The 20,712-nt window shown below is 46.0% G+C and overlaps 2 protein-coding genes across 4 annotated transcripts; one reads left to right on the top strand and one right to left on the bottom strand.

The window, feature by feature from the left end:
• Positions 1–234: 234 nt before the first annotated feature.
• On the bottom strand, positions 235–12,141 carry gnpat (glyceronephosphate O-acyltransferase). 2 transcript variants are annotated; one of them, XR_003933002.1, is made up of 18 exons: positions 11,979–12,141; positions 10,807–10,998; positions 10,554–10,730; positions 10,334–10,463; positions 10,136–10,263; positions 9,975–10,050; positions 9,704–9,855; positions 9,498–9,628; positions 9,066–9,310; positions 8,064–8,162; positions 7,352–7,525; positions 6,970–7,049; positions 6,114–6,254; positions 5,157–5,256; positions 4,964–5,057; positions 4,198–4,277; positions 506–4,123; positions 235–423 (listed from the first exon to the last, which is right to left on the bottom strand). XR_003933002.1 is itself a non-coding variant. In XM_030110112.1 (17 exons), exons 1-17 carry the CDS (start codon positions 12,000–12,002, stop codon positions 4,080–4,082), a joined length of 2,067 nt encoding a protein of 688 aa, XP_029965972.1. In that variant the 5' UTR covers positions 12,003–12,141; the 3' UTR covers positions 235–4,079. The 2 variants fall into 2 exon arrangements, 1 of the variants encoding a protein (XP_029965972.1); XM_030110112.1 differs by having other exon boundaries at positions 235–4,123.
• Positions 12,142–12,411: 270 nt separating this feature from the next.
• fsaf1 (40S small subunit processome assembly factor 1) lies at positions 12,412–16,010 on the top strand. Of its 2 annotated transcripts, none has more exons than XM_030110114.1 (9): positions 12,412–12,586; positions 13,175–13,312; positions 13,390–13,502; positions 13,599–13,658; positions 13,739–13,834; positions 13,924–14,010; positions 14,116–14,150; positions 14,775–14,907; positions 15,520–16,010. In XM_030110114.1, the coding sequence occupies exons 1-8, from the start codon at positions 12,517–12,519 to the stop codon at positions 14,905–14,907; spliced, it is 732 nt and encodes a 243-aa protein (XP_029965974.1). In that variant the 5' UTR covers positions 12,412–12,516; the 3' UTR covers positions 15,520–16,010. The 2 variants fall into 2 exon arrangements, with proteins under 2 accessions (XP_029965974.1, XP_029965975.1); XM_030110115.1 differs by having other exon boundaries at positions 13,393–13,502.
• The last annotated feature ends 4,702 nt before the right edge of the window (positions 16,011–20,712 follow it).

Genomic DNA, 20,712 nt, shown 5'->3' on the forward strand with positions numbered 1-20,712 from the left:
CACAAAAAGCCATTAAATCTACACTAAAATGACTATAACCCACACTCAAAGCACTATAAACCCACTAAAAGTACTAGAAAATCACTATATGGAAGTAGGCAAATTCAAGCAGTCGCCTATAATAAATTAAAAGTTTCAGGTTGTTTTCACTCCGGCATGTTTGATAGATATTCGGGACACGCAGCGGACTGAAAGAGACACTGTGGGAAGAGCGTCGTCACTTTAAAACTCTTTATTAGCATGCTTGTAAGTTTCAGCAGGTCTGTACATTCAGTATTAAAAAGGCGTCACACTTCAAAATAAGAGTATAAACACATCAAGATGTCATAGAAAAGTTTGTTCTTGTTTTAATCAAAGCAGGAGATAATGCTCCGGATGAGCAGCAGAGGGTTTTCTGGAGGCGTCGCTGTCGGACCAGTTCTTCTGAGAGAAACAGAACAAACGGTGGGAGTAATTCCACTCCTGTACAGCAGGAGGCAGTAGAGAGCAGGAGGGCTGGATTTACCACAGCAGAGTCGACCGCTGCTGCTTCTGTTCTCTGAACGCCAGAGGAAGTGTGGCTCACTGCACCACCGTGTGGCACCGAGTGGGACTACAGGCTGCAGCTCGCTGTTAGCTTCAGCGGCTAGCTGGTTAGCTTCAGTAAATCCCTGCTACATCACGACAAGAAACAATAAAAAGACAACATGTACCTTTAAAGTTTTAGCTCCTCGAGTATCAAACGGAGTACAGCAAAGAGTTTTACGTGTCACAATGGATTTTAGTGCTGGGGGCGGGGCTTCAACTCGTAATGCTACCACTAAACTGAAAATATACCCACAATGCATTTGAAGATAATAGCCGTGTTTCACTTGTTACTTACTGCAAAATATAAGCGGTAATTTAACAAGTTAACCTAGCTAGTAAGATGGGCGGTAATTTAGCACATTAACCCAACGGCTAAGTTAAACATGTTAGCCTAGCTGGCACAGTAAGCGATAATTTAGCACATTAGCATAGCTGGTAAGTTAGGCAGTAATTTAGCACGTTAACTGAACCAGGAAATCGAACCAGCCATCGATCACCTCAGGAACTTACTCATTCATTTTTTCTGACATGAATAATGAAAACAGTTCTGTCAAACCAAAGATTATTAACCAGCATTAGCATTAGCATTAGCAACAACATGGAACAAAGCAACATGAGTGAAACCGCTTTAAAGCGAGTTTGTAAAAGTCTCACTGGAAATGTTTAGTTGTTTTTTTAAATTTTTTTACTTCAAAGCACCACAAACCGAACTGAAGTGGAGCAGCTGGGGTCAAAGTTCATCACAACAGGAAATAAACAGCTGAATCGTGTCATTGAGACAGAACTACTTATATTCAAAAACATCTGGGGGTCAAGAGGATTGATGAGAAATCATGAAAACTAATAATGTCTTTAAGCAACGTTTTCAGATTTCAATTTGTCACAACTGATAAAAAAGTGCAGGATCTTCGAGACTTCCCAGATATTTTGAATTTAAAAAAATGTAACTAGCGTGAGAAAAGTTTTTGATCCAGCTTCATATTTACTCATTAATGCCTTTTCACACCGTTTTTCCAGCTGCGTATTTCACCCGAGCAGGTTGTTAAAACGGCTTTAGGTTTTTTCTGTAGTCTGCAGCTGTCTTCGTGACAATTAAACAACTAAATCGATTTAATTTATAGAACATTTTTCTACTTCTGTTGTGTTTCTTCTCAAATCTTCAAATAAACTCATGAAGGGAAACAGAGTCGACAGCTGAGCTCATTTCATTTCAACCCGAGAGGCTTCAACATTCAGGCAGTGTTTACGCAACAACTTTAAAAAATGCATTTTCCCTTCATTTTCACGGGCTTGGAGTGTTTTCAAAAAGTTGCACTTCACACCATTTCCATGGAGTCATAGCGTTTGAGAAGTTGCGTTTTCACCCATACACACACACAGTCGGAGTGTTTTCAAACAGTTTCGTTTTGCCCCCAGGGACCTTTTCAAAAAGTTGCCGCTTTTCCCCATTTCAATGGAGTGGGAGTGTTTTCAAAAAGTTACACTTGGAGCTCCGTCGTCGTGTAAACAGACCAAAACGTCGTTGTGTAAACAGAGCCTGAAATGTGCCACATGAAAAAAAAAAAAAAAAAAAAAAAAAAAAACCCCAAGAGATTTTCTGATCAATGGCGGGAAAGATCACTTTAAAGAAATGAGAACGCACAGGGAGAACATGCAGATCCACACAGAACGGACGGGTTCCACCACGTTCCACGACACAACGCTTTCTGTCGCATTAGAATTTCAGATTAACGGAAAAACGCAGAGTTTTAGTCTTTAAACACACATTTTGGGAATTTTACACTTAAAAATGTAAAAATGTGTTATTTATAAACATAATAGAACAATAAAACATTTGAGGCAAGAACATTTTCTAATAGTTGTTTGATTCACTTTTACAATAATTTTAGTTTATTATATTAGGTGATTAAAAAATGCATTTAAAAATAGTGTTATTTCATCTTTTATTTTGTTTTATCAGCTGTTCTTAATTTTTGTCCCATGGTAGCTCCACCCACTATGGGGGCGGGGCTTCACCTGGTAATGCTAGTATGACCCAGAATGCACCAGGAGATGACCGTTCCACATGTTGAATACTTGAATTTTTAAAAAATGTGTCACGGAAACAGATGATTTTATAGCTGGAGCTCCGCAGCGTGAGCCTCGACAGCGGCGTAAAGATTTTAAGAGTAACTTTATCTGTTCTGAAGTACTTTTAAAAAATGGACTGGAGGTTAGAGAAGCTGGCTCTTCATTGGTTCAAACGAGTCCCTGAGCATGACCCTTGACCTCCTGAGCATGACCCTTGACCCCCACATGCTCCACCAATAAAGGCAGAAAGCCTAAATGCAGTTTTCTCATTACGTTGATCCTCAGAGCTGCTTTAAGGCATTACCTCAACCTGTTGAGGATGTTTACGTTTCTTTTCTGTCTTTTCATAATAAAAGCATGAGAACAGCTGCAAACCTGATATTAAGAGTTCTAACCCCTTCACCCTCATCCCTCTGGAGGACACGCCCACTTTTAATAACATTAAATTGAATCTTTTCCAACTTCCATCATGTGAAAACACAGAAAATGAGCGAAAAATCAGCGTTTTGGAAAAGAAACATGTGAGATGTGTAAGTGGTTTGTAGTGCGACTCCAGGAGATTCTCTGTCTCTGTTTGGAAACCGTGGAGCTTCCTGTTTGGCATCAGGAGGTTTTAACGTGACGGGTTCGTTTGTAACAGTAAAGTCCTGACAGTAACTTCTAGACCCTAAACGATGGAGGAAGGCGGCTCCTGTGGCTTTGCCGAGTCAGTAACTTCACTTTAGCTTCAGTTTGGCACCTTGGTGAAACTGGCTTCGTATCCGTAGCGACGGAAGAACGTAAACGTAAAAAATAAAAACACAACCGTCAAGTTCAACTGAAACGCCGACACCCCCAAACCTAATCAGATCCCAAAAAACAAGAAATGAGCTACGACTGACAGTTCCCATCGGCAGCTTTTAAAGGTACAGTACGATCATTTCACCAAGAATCAGAACTGAACCGTGTTTTCTGGAATATATGTTCGACTCGTCACATGAATTAAATATTAAATGAAACCATGGACAAGTACGTTTCAATTCTCCCTCATTATTTCTGCGACTTATATCAGAAAACACGGCAGTCAAGCTGTTGTGTTGACGCTAGCATGCTAATGTAGCTTATTTAGCATCAGGAGACTGCTCCATTCCGTGGACTCACTGCTGCCCCCTGCTGTCCGGACGTGGAATCACTCAAATATTACATACTGTACCTTTAAGGAAGAAGAGAAACAAGAGAACCGGAGGAGTTCCGTTAAAGGCCCGGCAGACGGACCGATTCGTTAAAGTGCTCAAAGAGGAGTGACGAAGACGAGAGGAGGTCAGAGGTCAGCCATTCAGAGAGGAACGCCTTCCAAAGGCCTGGTGTACAAAAAGCTTTCAGAGAATTGGAGAGAGAGGAGGGTCAGGAGGAGGAGCCGGGTCGCCTCCAGAGGTCAGGGGTCGCACGGCGCCGGCTCCGGATCAGAGGCGAGCGGCGGCGGCCTTCTGCGTGGGGAGCTTCCCTCCTGGAGGAGAGACCAGCGTTCAGAGGAGCCCGGGAGGAACCGGCTAGTCTTACACAACGGAGGACGAGTCTCACCCAGAGCGTCCTCCAGAGAGTTCACCAGCACCCTGTTGATCTGCAGCGTAGGCTCCGCCCCCCGGCCGGGCTCCGCCCCCCTGCCGGGAAAACAAAGGCGCCGTCACTTCGGAAACTTCTGTACTGCTTCAGGTGTCCGTTTACACGACAACGCTGCTCGGAACGACTGAAAACGCAACTTTCTGAAAATGTTTCGGAACCATTTCCATGGAAACGAGTTAACGACAAGTTTTCAAAATCGCTTCCTGTAGCTGGAGACGGGCGAAAGAACAAATTTTTGGAAAATGCGTAGTTTCCGTGGAAACAGGTGGAAAAGCACCTTTTCGAAAATGCTCATGTTATTGAAAGCGGGTGAAAATGCAACTTTTTGAAAATTCTTTGAAGCCATTTAATGGAAACAAGGAAACGGCAAGTATTCCAAACTGCTCCGTCTGTGGAAAACACCAAATCAGAACTTTCTGAAAATGCTTAGTCCCCGTTGAAAGATGCAGCTTTTCAAAAATGCTCTCTTTATATATAAGTGGGAAGAAAAAAAACGCAACTTTTAGAAAAAGTTCTGACACCTTCTCCATGGAAAATGTTTCTGAAACAACCCATGCCCAAAACTGACAGCGCCATCTTGTGGCCTGGCGTGAAAACGACGCCGTCGCCAGCGGTTGCCGTGTAAAATAAGACCTTGTTTTCAAAAAGTCGCTCCACGTTTCTCCCAAAGCGGAAACTGCCGAGGACTGAACCGGAGACGCTCGGGTGACTGAAACAAACGCACCCTCTGACTCTCCCCACGGCGCCCAGCCGGAGCAGCGCCGCCAGGGCGTTCTTCTGCAGGTCCGACGACAAGACCTCCGTGTGCCGCAGTCTGCCTGGAACACACACACACACACACACACACACACATTATTTCATTCTCCAGGCGTTGGTCTCGCTCAGCCTCGGCCTCCTGAACAGAGAAGAGGAGGAACCTGAGAGGAGGTGTTTGATGATGAAGCTCCGGACCGCAGGAACAAACCGCTTCTCTGTCAGAGCGTCGGCGGCGTCCTCACACAGGAACCTGCACACCACCTGGGACACACACACACACTGAGAGTGAGGGGACAGCTCCCTCTAGAGGACCTGTGAGGAAACACTCCTGCTGGACTGAGGAGTGGATCTTTCCTCCGCTCAGACTGGATTCAGGCGTCGGAGCGAAGAGCGAGTCGCTCCTCCTCCGTCTGCTGAGCTTCTGCTTTAAACCACCGACTGCTGCTTCTGAAGCGTCTGTTTTAGTCTCATTTCAGTCGTTTCTACATGTGATGTCAATTTTTTTTTCTTTTTTAAATGATGACAAATGGAACAGAATTACAAAAGAAATCTAGAACTGCTGCTTTCAAGTTACTGAAGTTATTTTAGTTCATCGAATTATCATTCTTGATCATAATAAACAGACCAGCCTTCATTTCTGATCGTCAACTTTTACATGCTGGATGGTTCCAGCTCCACATAAGTGATTAAAATCCACGCTCCTCTTGAGTTAAATAAATAAAACAAACTGTTTTTGAAATTTGAAATGTTTCTGCATTGAATTAGTGGCGTTGTGTTGACCGCAAGCTGATAAATTAAGATATCCACACACGCCACCACTGTCCTCCAATGAACTCAGCTGTGTGTGTGTGTGTGTGTGTGACTGGTGAATACGCTGGTGGGCGTGGCCAAACGAGGACAGGCTGATACTTTCTAGATTTTGAGACAGATCACTCGGTCTGTCGTGTGTTTTGAACATCCGTCGGACTCACTAACAGTCTGGTCAGGTTTTCGTCATCACAGAGCCACGCTCAGCCACGCTCAGTTCACCAGTGATCTGGAAATTCCCTCACAGTGTCCCCGATCTGACCCAGCCGGACCTGGATCTGAGGACCACGTGCGGAGTGAGGCTCCCTCACCTGGTAGCCCTGTAAGAACGGGTCCAGCAGGCCGCTGAGGAAGGCCACGGTCCGCCGTCCTGCGTCTGTCACCAGCACCTCCTGCTGGCTGATGAGCAGAACTCCAGTCTTCACCAGCAGGTAGCAGGCCTCCTCGAAGTCCTGACCGAGACAGTGAGACCCAGTCAGACCACCAGGGACCAGACCACCAGGGATTAGGACAGGTCCCAGTTAGACCACCAGGGATTAGGACAGGTCCCAGTTAGACCACCAGGGACCACGTACAAAAGATCAGCACCAAAACACGAGTGAGGAAAAACACTGAGACTAAAGACGACAGGAACCTGTCCAAACCAACTGACCTATGAAGAGAAGAGAAGAGAAGAAAAGAGAAGAGAAGAGAAGAGAAGAGAAGAGAAGAGAAGAGAAGAGAAGAGAAGAGAAGAGAAGAGAAGAGAAGAGAACCCCAACATGAATGTTCCACAAACACAAAGCAACAGAGGAAAGAGAAAAACCAGAGAACCAGATGAAAGATGAAAGAACACTAGGAAGACGATAAAGGACGAGAAAAACAAACAAAATGAAAAATAAGACTGAATGAAAAATGGACAAGAGAAAGACAAGAGAAAGGAAAAAGATGGAAAAGAGGAAGAGAAAAAGACAAAAGACAAGAAGACGATGCAAAACCAGAACATGACAAAGTACAAGAAAAAGACGAAGGACATGAAATTTACGCGCAACAGAAATGACAAGAAGACAATTAAGAACAAGAACAGAGATGCAGATCCGGGTGGAAGACTCGTCCCTTCCTGCGGTTCTGCTGGAGACTCTGGTCCTGGTCCAGTTGGACCAGAGACCCTTGAGAGCCGCTGCTCACCTGAACCGTGGCTCCGGGACAGAGGATGAACTCGTTGGAGAACATGTTCCTCAAGAAGCTGAAGCTGCTGAAGACGTCGTCTGGAACGACACGAGAACAAGATGAGAGGCTGAACCCAGACCGCCGCAAGGGTCCCCCACCCGAGACCAGGTCCTCCACCCGAGACCAGGTCCAGGTCCCCCACCCAAGACCAGGTCCCCCACCCGAGACCAGGTCCCCCACCCGAGACCAGGTCCAGGTCCCCCACCCGAGACCAGGTCCTCCACCCGAGACCAGGTCCTCCACCCGAGACCAGGTCCTCCACCCGAGACCAGGTCCAGGTCCTCCACCCGAGACTTCAGTCCTCCCTGGAACCCCGGGCAGGCGGGGTTCATGTTCTCACTTTTCTTGCTGGAGGAGGCGTTGTGGACGGCCGAGGCGAGCAGCGCCAGTCTCACGAAGACGTGCATCAGCTGGTTCCTGTAGGAGGCGCAGGAGAGCAGCACCACGGCCCGGTCCAGCAGCTCCTCCTCCGGGGAGACGGCGCCGCGGGGGGGTCCTGGCTCTGCTGCTCCACCTGCAGCAGCAGAGGCAGTTAGATTCTGACGGGACGGTTCAGCTTTTCAAATCAGACCGAAGAGGGAGCTCGGTTACTATGGCGACCATGATTACTGTCATTACTTCCACAATAACCATGTTTCCCATTTATACCTCTACTAATGACCACTACTGGGCTAACCTTTACTACCATTATGACCATAAATACCAGGTTCACCATAAACACAGAGGCTAATATAACCAACACTACAACACTACCATTACTACCAAGGTTAGTAACACTATTGTAACTACCAACACTAACTACAACTAGAATTGCTACCACAATCACGAGAATTACCACTACTATGACAGGAATAACTGCCTGATTCTATCATGACTAGAACTAGAACCACTGCGTTCACCATAGATACTGTTACTAATCACCAGTATTATAACTAAGTTAACCGTAACGACCCAGATTACTGTTACTACCATATGAACAACTACCTCAGTGACCATCAGTCCCACTGTGGTTACCATGGTAACGTCAGCAGTACGTCGAGATGAGGACTGACCTTGCTGCAGAGCCAGCCGGACTCGTCCCTCAGAGACCCGGACCAGACCGCGGTGGAGGGACAGGCTGGAGGAGACCACCTCGGCCGGGGACGCGTGGTCTGACACACACACACACACACACACCACACACCACACAAGACACTGTAACCACTGCGATCAGTGTCGTCAGTAAGTCTGTTTACACAACAGCGTTTTGAAAGTGAGGATGGAAAGCTGTCGAAGCAGGAGGAGGAGGATCTGTTTACACAGCTGCAGGGCTTCAAGCCACTGAAAACACAACTTTTTGAAAATGCTCCAACTCCGTTGAAGTGGAAACGGGAAGAAATTATTTATTTATTTATTTTTTTTCTTTAAATACCCCAACTGCATGTCTGTGGAAACGGGGGAAAAAATGCAACTTGTTGAAAATGTCATGAGTCTATCTCCATGGAAACACAACATAAATACCACTTTTCGAAAATGTTCCGACTTTGTTTTATAAACATACTGATTGTTTCCACGGACACAATTAACCGTGAAAAGGCTCCAGATCCATCGCCGCAAGAACAACTAAACATAACTTAACAAAAAAAAGTCTTCAAGTCCGTCTCCGTGGTAACAGGGAAAAACTACTTTTAGAAAATTCTGCAACTTTGTGGAAATTGCGGAAAATGCCACCAACGGGGGATGTGAAAACGATCCGTTTCCATGGAGATGAGCGAACAACTTTTCTAAAAAGCTGCGACTTCGTGGAAATTACAGCAAACGGAACTTTTTAATAATGCCTTGACTCCGTCTCCATGGAAACAGGAAAAATTCAACTTTAATGGAACACTGCTACTCTGCAGGATCGGTCTTCATTTTTTCAGTAACCATGACGACCACGAGAGCCACGACTGAAACAGTAACTTTTACAGCGTCTGTCTGTGCAGCTGTAATGATTCCGACTCTGAAACTCTACAGTTCTCATTAAACTCCAGGTTCTAAACCCCTCCCTTCCCCTGATGTCGGGATCTGCGTACCGGGCCAGTGCAGGAAGGCTCCACACTGCCGGGACAGGTCCCGGAGCCACACGGCCTGCTGGGTCAGCTGCTCCAGCGGGACGCCCGGATCCCGGTCCTGGTCCTGGTTCTGGTTCTGCAGCAGCAGGGAGGCGATCAGGACCCACGGCTTCAGGACCATGTTCTCCTCCTGCGCCCGCACCAGCCTGTAGGCCGAGTCCTTCACAAAGCCGTGGACGTCGTCCCCGGGCCGCCGCGGGATGTGTCTGGGGAGGGGAGCCACGGTCAGGACCCGGCAAAGCAAACAACACGTTCTGGACGGTGAATACCACCAGTGACCACTAGATGTCTCTGTACGACGACGGAATGCTGCTAATCACTGGAGAAAAGGACGGCGTGTGGCGTCGAGGGACAGACTGACAGACGGGTCGGAGGTTCGGCTGAGGCGGGTACCGGGGAATCAGGTTGAACTGGCCTCGGTTCACTCGGCCCTCGGCCAGGCTTCGCACCGACACCGGCTGGCCGAAGTAGACGTGGATGCTGCCGTAGTCTTCGCTGAGGACCTTCCTGGCCTTGAACAGACCCTGAGGAGGAGGAGGAGGCGGGGCTAAGCCGGACGGACACGCTGTCAGGTGGTTACGGCTGCTTCCGGGACTCACCGAGGTGGACTCCTTGGGCTTCGGCACTCCGAGCAGCTCTCTGGCGTAGAGCGACTCCTCCAGGATCCGCTCGTAGCTGATACTGACCGGAACCAGGCTGATGTCGAAGACCTCCCCCTTCAGGAAGGGGTCCATGACGATGTTCAGCAGGCCTGCAGCAGCAGACACCCAGGAAGAGCCAGGTTATGGAGCACCTTCCTCCTCTGACATCAGATCATAGAGCATCTTCCTCCTCTAACATCCGGTCGTGTTGTGGGTTAAAAATTCGTACCTAACTTTGGCGTTAACGACTTGGATGTTCGGCTTCTGGTTCCCTCCAGAAAAAACTCGACGGGTGCGAATCCGATCTGGAGTCCAAACGACAAGCAAGGCAGCGTCAGCATGAGGGGCGTGGTCCAGAGGAGTCCCGGACTAGAGGACGGTCCCGCTCACCCTCAGCATGGTCTGGACGTACTGGGAGAAGACGGCCCAGTAGAGCCGGTCTCCTCCGAACGACCTGCGGATGAAGAACGCTCCGGACATCCGCAGCATCTCCCCCACCAGCTTCATCCCCATGAAGTCTGCAGGCGGCACGCGTTAGCCACACGTCTGAGCCTCTGTGAGTGTGTGTGTGTGTGCGTGCGCTCTCACCCATGCCGGCGGCGATGACGGGCAGAGCCAGGTCGTAGGTGTACAGGATGTAGGACATGAGCAGGAAGTCCATGTAGCTGCGGTGGCTGGGCAGGAGGACCACCGGGTGGTCCAGGATGGCCTGCTGCAGCTGGAGGGGGGGAGGGGGGGGGGGGGGTGAGCCTCTGGATGACAGAGTGTGTGTGTGAGAGAGTGTGTGTGTGTGTGTGTGTGTACTGACTCTCTGGATCCCCTCCTCGTTGACGCTGATGTTCCTGAACAGAGTCTTGAAGATCTTGCTCAGAACGAAGGCGAAGAAGCGAATCGTCCCGAGCTGCAGGCGGTGGGCCATCTCCTCCAAGATGGCCACCGCCTCCGCCTGCACCTCCTCCGAGGGGGCGCCCGTCTCCTTACACACCTTCAAACAAAGCACACACGCACACAAGTGTGACCTCTGACCCCTGAGCGGACCTCTGCCCCCCTCCCCCTCCCACCTGCTGGACGACGTAGCGCAGCTGGTCCGACTGCAGCACCAGGCCCTTCAGCTGCTGCGCCCCGCAGGGCGTCAGGCCGCGGTACAGCGCCGGGGTGTAGCAGCGCAGGGCGTAGCGCAGGTCGCTGGAGCGCCGCCTGTCCTCCAGGATGTCCTCCAGGTCGTCCCGCTTCTTCAGCATGGAGTCCCGGGTCTGAGGGACGAGACAGTTCAACACACCGAGACAACTGTGCTCTTCTACGAGCACGCTCAGAACGCTGCTGCCCAGCCTGCTGCTGTTTATACCAATATTTTATTTTATTTCAAATTAAGAGCCCAAAAACATCCATTTACTTTCCACACCACGGTGCCAGTTATTCTTACCTTAAAAATTCATGAACTGTATATAATTCATGTTGTTTACACTTAAAATACAATGGTAATTTATAATAACAATGCATTAAAAAGTAATTGATTTTCAACAAAATATTCTAGAAAGTGACTCCATTCTGTTTTGGTAACAGTTTCAAAGTTGTAAGCAACATTAGAGCATCGACCCATGTTTAATGAGAACTCCATCGCCTTCAGATCATCGCTGTCTAAACATGAATCTTTTCTATAAAGTGTCCAGAAGACACTGGCCTTAATCACAGAACTGCAAAATAATGATCAAAAAATGATCTCATTCAAACGATATTCACCAAACAATGCAGCTTCAGCAGAATGCATGAGATAAAGAAATAAAACAACTACAAGATGCATGAAGTTATATCAAAAATGGACACAAAACACAACCAAAACAACACAAATGGATCAGAAAAGAACAGAACTTTAGCAGAGAAGGACACAATAATAACACAAAGAGTGGAAATCTGCATGTTTGTTGTTGTAGGTAAGGTTCACCTCGTCCAGTGTCAGTGAACAGTTTCATTTATTCTCATATTAAGAGATGGATAAAGAAAATTCTGGTTATTGGTCATTTTTGAGGTACAAAAGTGGTAAATCTGCAAGTTGCAATCAAAGTCCTTGAGCAGAACACTAACTCAAGTGTGAATATATGAATATTAAACAGTCTTCCCTAAAATCTGAGGTTATTTGTACAATTTGAGCTGTTCGATGAGACGAAATGAATGAAATGTCAAACACCAGCTGTTAGCTCCGTTAGCTTAGCACACAGTTAGCACGGAAACATACCGAATAAACTGCGTCTGAAGCCATGATCCGTCAAACTCGCCGAACACGCACACGCTGCGTGCAGCCCGGATTATCCCGCAGGAGTGTGCGTGTACTCTGTGATTCCTAAAACGGTGAAGTTATCTCCAGAAAGAAACTCACATGGGCGTGTAGGTAACACTTCCGGTGTTCCGGATAAACTGACTCCGTGTTAACTGGTGACTTCCGGTAGTTGTTGAAAGTAAGATTTTTTTTTTTAACGCAAAAAATGCACAGCTGACCTGACTAAAGCCATTTAACACCATACACACGAAAGCTTGGAAGAGTTGGACCTTTTTTTAGTCTCATTTTAACAACTATTATAGTCGCTGCAACGACAGGAAGTTGTTCACCACTCAACACTAAAACCAGTTAATCCGAAACACCAGGTTAGCCTCTGAATTCTACGGAAGCCGCCGCGGACTAAACGCGAACCGTGACTTTTACACGTGTGTTCCGGTTGTTGTTACCGGGAAAACACGGTTTTCTCCCTCTCGATGCTTCAGTTTAATCATTCAGAATGAGTTCTAACGCAGAAGACGAAGACTGCGCCTTTCTCGAACACGTTTTGGACAAACTCTACGATTTTGGTGAGTGGAGTTAGCTTGTAGGCTAACGTTAGCTTCACTGCACTGACTTTAAATGAGGCGCATTTATGGATCAAAATACCTTTTTTATATTGTTTTAAATGTTTTTATAAGAATTTAGCAACTCAAAGACATGGATCTGATTACAGTTAGATGCAAATGTTTGGTAATTGTGTCCACACAGCGTGTTAAAGCTGATGTGAAACGTCCGAGGACATTTAAACGCAGCTCCGCTGAAGTGAAGATGTTTTCATGCAGGTTTATAAACTGTTATAAACTAGTTTTTACGGAAGTTTCAATTCTTTAGTTTGTCATCTGGCATCAGTCCTGCAAATAACTTACATCAACATTAAAATCATAATGTTTTTAATCTGTTAATACAGATAATAAAGTTACTAAAGGAGACATTTAATCCTTCTTGATCTTTTTCTTTGGGAGTTTGCATCATCTTATCTTTGGTGATATTTCAGTAGATCTCAAATTTGTCTGAAAAAACTGGACTCATCTCATATGTAAAAAAACATTTTGGTGATTTTCAGTCTTGCATGGATGCATTTGCTGTTAATTTGTCCAACATGCTTCATGATGCAGGAGCAGCGCAGAAGAAGAAAAGCAAGAAGAAGAACAAACGGAAGCGCTGTGAGGAGGAGGAGGCGTTTCCGGAGGAAGATGTCTGCGGTGACACCGAGGACGGCGGCGTGACTGAAGATCTGAAGGTGGACGAAGCAGGTGAGCCCCTTTTGGAGCGAGCTGTTCACTGGGAGCTTGGTCTAAACGAGAGTCTGAAGCTGCCGGTTTGATTCCAGCAGGCGGGCAGCAGGTGACGCGGGCGGAGCCGGAGGTTCAGGTGATCACCTTTCAGGACCCCCGCAAGAAGCTGAAGTCCAAGCAGACGGCGGCAGCTCCCAGCAGCGCTCCCGTGAGTCTTCAGTCAGATCACCAGGACCTGGAAGACTGTTTGAATGAAATGTTTCATTCTGGATTCAAATGGTCTTTTTCCTCCTCTTTACTGAAGGACGCTCCGATAGCAGAGAAGAAGCAAAGCGGCCAGCAGGAGGAGCTCAGCCTGGAGAAGGTGAGGCTTCCTCATTTTCTGAAGCATTTTTAAACTCTGATGTGTGGAAACTGGAGTCTGGCGTCTCGTGCTGCGTTCAGGCTCGTCTGGAAGTCCACCGCTTCGGCATCACCGGGTACAAGAAGGAGCAGCAGCGAGTGTTCGAGCAGGACCGGGCCGTCATGCTGGGAGCCAGAGTACGATTAACGCCCGTTAAACCCAGCTAGAAACCGGAAAAAAAAAAACCCCGTCCGCCGCTCTGACTGCGTCTCCTGTCTCCAACCAGCCGCCCAAGAAGAACTACGTCAACTACAAGCTGCTGCAGGAGCAGGTCAGGGAGAAGAAGCAGAGGCAGCGAGACGAGGCGGAGCCGGTGAGGATCAGCAGGATCGCTGATAATAATGAGACGTTCTGATTTGAAACTGAAGTTTTTACAGTGTTGAGAAAGATTTGTTGATTTGATCGGTTTGTTTTCCAGGAACTGAAGAAAAAGAAGAAGAAGAGAAATCAACAGTGAGTTCGTATTACTGATTCCTTCTATTTCCATTTAATGTTGGGCTTTTATTCGCATTAAAACTGTATTTTTGAAGTAGTTTTTCTATTAAGTTGGGCTACTTGGTGCTTTTTTTTTTGAAGGACAATCCAAAAGGGTCAAAAAAATCTTTCTTTCTGTTCATTTGAATCCTAATTAAATTATCAGTCTGATGCTGAAATCACAGCGTCGCCACTTCCTGTTCGGTCTGATGAATGTTTGACATTAAGGGTTAGAAAATCAACAGAACTATAATACAATTCAAAATATGATTAATTGCAATTAACTCAGGAAATTCTGCAACTAATCACAATTAAGAAAGTTCATCTTTGTACGTGTAGGTTTGATGTGTAGCAGTTTGGCTCAGCGGCAGTTGTTTTAAAGTGTTTTATAAATAAACTTGAGTTGAGATTTTAATACATAAGTTGCTTCATAAACACGTGAAGAAGCACATTTCAAAATAAAATTGCGTTATATTCTGGGAAATACGGTGAACTGGGGTTTTTCTTTTCTTTGTTGCTACATTAATGAATGATTCCTTCTTGAAACTGTAAATGCTTTAATCGCCATGGTAACCGTCTGTTTGCTCGGCGCCTCGTCCTCAGAGACAACAGGAAGAAGGCGTCGTCCGGCCCGGGGACGGCGCCCAGCGGCCAGGTGGGACGCTTCCGGGACGGCATGCTGATCCTGAGCTCCAAGGAGATCCAGAAGATCAAAGGCAAACGGGGAGCCAAATAGGTAACGGCTAGCGGGTAACGGCTAGCAGCTAACGGCTAGCAGCTAACGGCTAGTGGCTAATGGCTAGTGGCTAACGGCTAATAACTAGCGGTTAGCTGCAGTTCAGGCCCTGTTCACTCCACGGTGAGCCTCGTTTCCACGAGTGTCTGAATCTCAGACAAAACCCAAAACATTCGAGGTGAAGGGGGGCGGAGTCACGTAGGCGGCCATCTTGGAATGACGTCACGGTTCTCGGTTCACCTCGGTTATTTCCGGTTACCGCCATCGTGTGACGACGTGAAAGTTGACAACTACGACTATGAAGAAGTTCCATTGATCGAGTGGAGTGCACCTTCAAATTAAAAGCATGGTAACATTTATGTCGTGTTAAACCGGAACTGTTAATGTGATCATTTTATCTGCAGTGGTAAAAAAAAACGTGAAAGCCAAGAATAACCGTGACTTTAAGTGGATTCAGACTCTCCCTGACGGCCGGTCAGGCAGCACCACAGGGCCTCGTGTGGCCCGTGGACCTTAGGATGCCCCACGTTTAGCCTGGACTGAGCCTGAATTGAAGGAATCAGACTGTCAGTGCAGCGCCGGCTCTCTAAAGGTGTGTGTTTGTGTTTGTAGGCGTGGGTTTAAATCCCGTCTCCGCTGACCGGGACGCTCCTGGAGGACGAGACGAGACGAGACAGAAGACCAGAGACGCTCCTCGAGTCCAGCACACTTCGTTTATTTGTAGAAATCAACCAAGAGAAAGGAGACATTTCTTGTGTTTTACAAGTTTGTCGAAGTCTGCAGATGTATGGCGACGAGGAGGCGGGGCTTCAGGGACACGGAGGGAAACGGAGGAGCAGCGAGACGGAGACGGCCGGCGGACGTCTGGCTTCGTCACGCCGGGTTTGTTTCCCAGACGATCAGAGACCAGGAGGACTCCTGGAGCTGTCTGCTGTCTGGGTTCCTCTCTTATAAACCTGAAACTGGACGGACCAACCGGACCATCTGAGTTCATAGACAGATATTCACCAGCCGTTCAACCGAAGAGGGCGAGATGCAGACGAAAACAACAGTTTACGTAAATCTATCTACATCTGAGAGGAAATAAAGTGTTTTCCATTAAATTAAAACTCGAGTGACGACCTCCTCCTTCCTCTCCTTCTCTACTGGGTCTGATCTGGTTTCAGCAGAGAGTTGATCTGTTCTGGATCCAGACTCGGTCTATAGACCGACCGGAGGGAAACTAACCTTTTTCACCGAGGAAAACTTTTTAAAACCGAAATAAAAAGTCTCACGGGAAGTCAGTAACAGGACCACCTCCTCCCCCTCAGAAAGCACACAACCCGCTGCTCCTTCAGGATTGGCTCAGAAACCCGGAAGTAGTGACGGTCTAGCCCCGCCCACTTTCAGCTCCATTTGAACGAAATCAACAGACGCGGATTGTTTAAACGGAGTTTTTTACAGGAATTTTCTGACCTTTAATAGGAGATAAAATGTGACAGAGAGATTAAATATGTTCAGAATGCTAACGAAGTAACGAATGATCCAACTCCAATATCAGATTTAGTGTTATTGCAGGGGTGTCAAACATAAGGCCTGTGGGTCAAAAATGGTCCTTAAGAGGCTCCAATCTGGTCAAACCACCAAAAAGTTTTTTTTTTTTTTTTCATTTAGCAGATTTCTACAGTTTTTTACACAACGTGACACTGAGAGCTGCAGTGACAGCTAGCTAACTAGCATTCGCCTCAGAGCCAAAACTCCCAGAATGCAACAGCTGGAGGCGGCACTCTCGGGACATTTCACTGGGTTTTTGCACCAGAAGGTTTTATTGAAAATTGGCTTTGTGTTGAGGTTGGAGTCATTTTCCAAAGTAATTTCTTAGTTTTGTGAAAATAGAAAGATTTTCAGTTAATCTTTTAGTTATTATGGCGCTATTTTTATTTTTTCTTAGAGGCTCTGTGACGATAACAAACTGTAACAGAGTTTAACCCAATCAGCCCCAGAAAAGTGACCCTCCTGGGTTCATGACGGGGTCAAGAAGAATCTGCTGGGTGACAGTCTCCTCCGATGGATAAACCCGAAGAGAAAAGGAGATCAAATCGCTCCCGTTCTTGGAATTTCCTCCTGTGGCCACTTGGTGGCAGCAGAACCTCGAGCTCTGAGCTGCACGTGTTGAAAGCTTCACTGAGCTGAAGGAAGCAGATTCAGGGGCTTTTTCTGTCATTTCAAGCAGTTTTTGTCACATTTTTCACCTTTTTCATCTTCTCAGTTCAATCTTCCAATAAATAAGCAAATTGCAGAACTGTACTGATGAAAATAGCGTCTTTAAGGGTTTTCCTTCCAGAACTGACACATTTCCATCGTCAAGATCAGAGACTCCAGTTTGCAAACAGTTGAAAATACACCGTATTTCTCCCAAACTACAGAGAAACTCCCTCTGTGTGTTTTCTTTAGGCAAAGTTCCGTCTTCTAGGATGAAAAGGGAAAAAACTTTCATCCCAGAAATCAGAAACTTTCTAAAAGTTTGGTTTCTCTGATCAGAAATGAGAGCCTGAGGAAAAATTTGTTCACAACTGAAGGCAACGATCGCTCCACTGAGGCCCCGTTACCACGAATCAGCCCCGTCACCATGACGATTCAGTCCCTTTACCACGAATCAGCCCCGTTACCATGACGATTCAGCCTCGTTACCACGATTCAGTCCCGTTACCACGAATCAGCCCCGTTACCATGACGATTCAGCCTCGTTACCACGATTCAGTCCCTTTACCACGACTCAGCCCCGTTACCATGGCGATTCAGCCCCATTACCATGAGGATTCAGCCCTGTTACCATGACGATTCAGCCCCGTTACCACGATTCACCCTCGTTACCATTGCAATTCAGCTCCATTACCATGAGTCAGCCTCGTTACCACGACGATTCAGCCCCGTTACCATGACGATTCAGCCCTGTTATCACGACTCAGCCCCGTTACCGGGACGTTTTAGGTGAAAATATCGGTGTTAGTTTGTTTTATTTCAGAAAAGTTTACACAGCAATATTCTGCAATAAACTGCAGAAAAGCTGAAACCGGTCTAGTTACCATGTCTGAGAGTCAGAGCATTTTTAAAAAGTCCCGGTCTTCCTCATTTTCCTCATGGAGACGCACTGTTTTCCTTCATTTCTACGGAGACGAGCATTTAGAAAAAAAGCTGTGTTTTCCTTCATCTCTACGGAGACATACGTTTTCAAAAACTTGCATTTTCCCTTGTTTCTATGCGGAGCATTTTCAAAAAGTTGCATTTTCTGTCGTTTCTACAGCGCATCTTCGAAACATTGTGTTTTCAGTGGCTCTGAGCACCGTTGTCATGTAAACAAACCCCGAAAACATTTGAAAATATCGTCGCCTAGACGCGTCGTGAAACATTATCTGACTCGACGCTCAAACCCTCCGTGTGGCTGAAACAGCTCCTCACCGTTTAATCCTGTTTGTTTGAGCTCAGCATCGTCAGTTCGACCGCTCTGCATCACATCGCAGTCAAAGAAATGAAGACCGAAGGGAAACATGTAGACTGATAAATAAATATAGAAGCTCCACCAATATTTCCTCCTCTATCTAAAAAAAGAAAATCAAGCATAAAACTGATATTTTCTTGGTTTATAACTCTTCTAATAATGTAAAAATAGTCCTGATTGGAGCTCCGGCACCTCCTGTTTTCATTCATATGGCATATTTAGATCAATAAATAACTGTTAAATTACACAATATTCCATTAATAAATATACATTAAAAAAAACCCTTGAATGTAAATGACTGTAAGCTTATGTCCCTGATTACATGTTGGGTTAAGATTTAACTTATAGAGAAGAACGTAGGATAAAGTGAAGATATGACTTTGTCCTGCAGTTACCGCCGCCGACCAGCAGGCGTCACTTTAACATCACGAGAAAAAAAAAAACACTATTTACAATATACAGCGTCAGTTAGCTTGTAAACTTGCTTAATCCATGCTAAAGATCACACATCGTCATAAATACTCATACTTTACAGATTTTTCATTCAATCCAAATGTTCATATGGCAGGTCGGTCTCACACACACACACACACACACATACTCACACACACACACTCACACACACACACTCACACAAGTTATAGGGAATAGAAATATTTCCATTATATTAAAATCCAGGATTAAATAATATAGCTTTGAAGCGAGCGTCTTCGCTCCTGTTGTTTTTTTCTACATACATGTGGCATGGTGATGGTGGTCATGCGCCTGGCGGTCACAGTGGTCTGGTTCCAGCTTTCTGTCCTCTCCAGGCTGCCATATGCACACTGGGCAGCGAAGCAGCGTTCCGCCTCGCGTGTCTTTTGAAGATCGGCGTCAGTTCGGTAAGTTAATGCCACGGTTGAACATCGGGGGGCAGTGACGAGCCGTTTGCTGACATCGGGGCTCGAACTTGCATCCCAACCCTGTGAATCCTGGGTAATATTTGGTGGTTAAAGGTCAACGTGTGATGCGTTTGGTTTGACATAGATCGATACCACCTAAACCCAACAGTCCCGATGTCGTTTCGACTGTCTTTTTGCTGTGTTGTGCAGATCTTTATCCCACTGATCAGCCAGTTGTTTAGCCTGCTGAAAACTGTTTATCAGTGTAATACCAGTTTAGACCACCAGATGGTGTAATGAGTCAGTCAGAAACATGTTAGAGGAATGTTCAACACAAAACATTTGATTTTTTTTCTTGTTTTCTATTCATTTTGACACTACTTATGTTTTTTATTATTATTTATCTTTTCGATCCCTTTAAGTTATTGTATTTTTTTTTGATTGGGGGACAATAAAAATCAAATTAAATTAAATTAAATGTCACTGCATTCCACATGCACTGTACACTTTTAACTTACTTTTATATTAAAAAAGGACTTTTTTCAAAAAAAGTTTAAATTTTTTCCATTTCATCTTAATAATGAAGGTTTTACGTCATTTAACTTGGAAGTCATACAGCTGTTGTACACTGGGTGGCGGTGTTGAGTCGTGTCACTGTTGTTTAAGGTTTATGAGGCTAGCGCTCCAGACGTGGGAGCGTTTGACGGAGACAGGCGAGTCGACTTTGGTTCGGTCTGGTTTGGATCAGTAAACATTTCATTGTAAATGTGTTAGCGCTAGCAACTCGTGTGTTTGCGACTCCCTGCAACAGGCTACAGTACACACAGCACAGTGCTGGCTTCGGTCTACACACTGACCCTTAGCATGTAGCATCGCAGGCGTGTGAGCTCTGACACTCTTTAGCATGTAGCATGTACAAGTAGCGCCGTACAGTTTGGTGCTACTAAATCCACTGGGACGTTAAGCTAATGAGCAACATCAAGCTAACTCTGCTGCTCCAAATGTTACTGGTGATGAAGCTGCTGGTTTTGACGTCACGCGATACTCGCCGTGTTGCATTTTTATTAAAAGTAGCAAAACCACATTCCGACATTTATTAGCTGTGTTAGCTTTAGCACTTTATAGCTAATATTGTTTCAATGTTCCAGCGAAATGGTGAAAATGGCTTTTTGGATCTTTAGCAGTTATCCTGAGATTTATTTGGAAGTTAAGACTCAAAACACCACCCTGTGGTACAAACTGGTACTGCAGCATGAAACAACTTGTGTAAAGTGGGCGTGTCTTTTCAGGAGATAAAACACTGCATGTTTCACGGTTTCTGCAAGCGAAGACGCTCCGGATGTTTCTGGAACATCAAAACCGGGTCGGTCGACTCGGAGAAGATCATTTGTGGTTGTTGGTCGTTTTTGAAACTGAATAACTCAAAAACTTCAGGCCTCATTTCCA

The sequence above is a fragment of the Salarias fasciatus genome, chromosome 15 (assembly GCF_902148845.1).
Source record: "Salarias fasciatus chromosome 15, fSalaFa1.1, whole genome shotgun sequence".
In the NCBI taxonomy this organism is placed as follows: Eukaryota; Metazoa; Chordata; class Actinopteri; order Blenniiformes; family Blenniidae; genus Salarias; species Salarias fasciatus.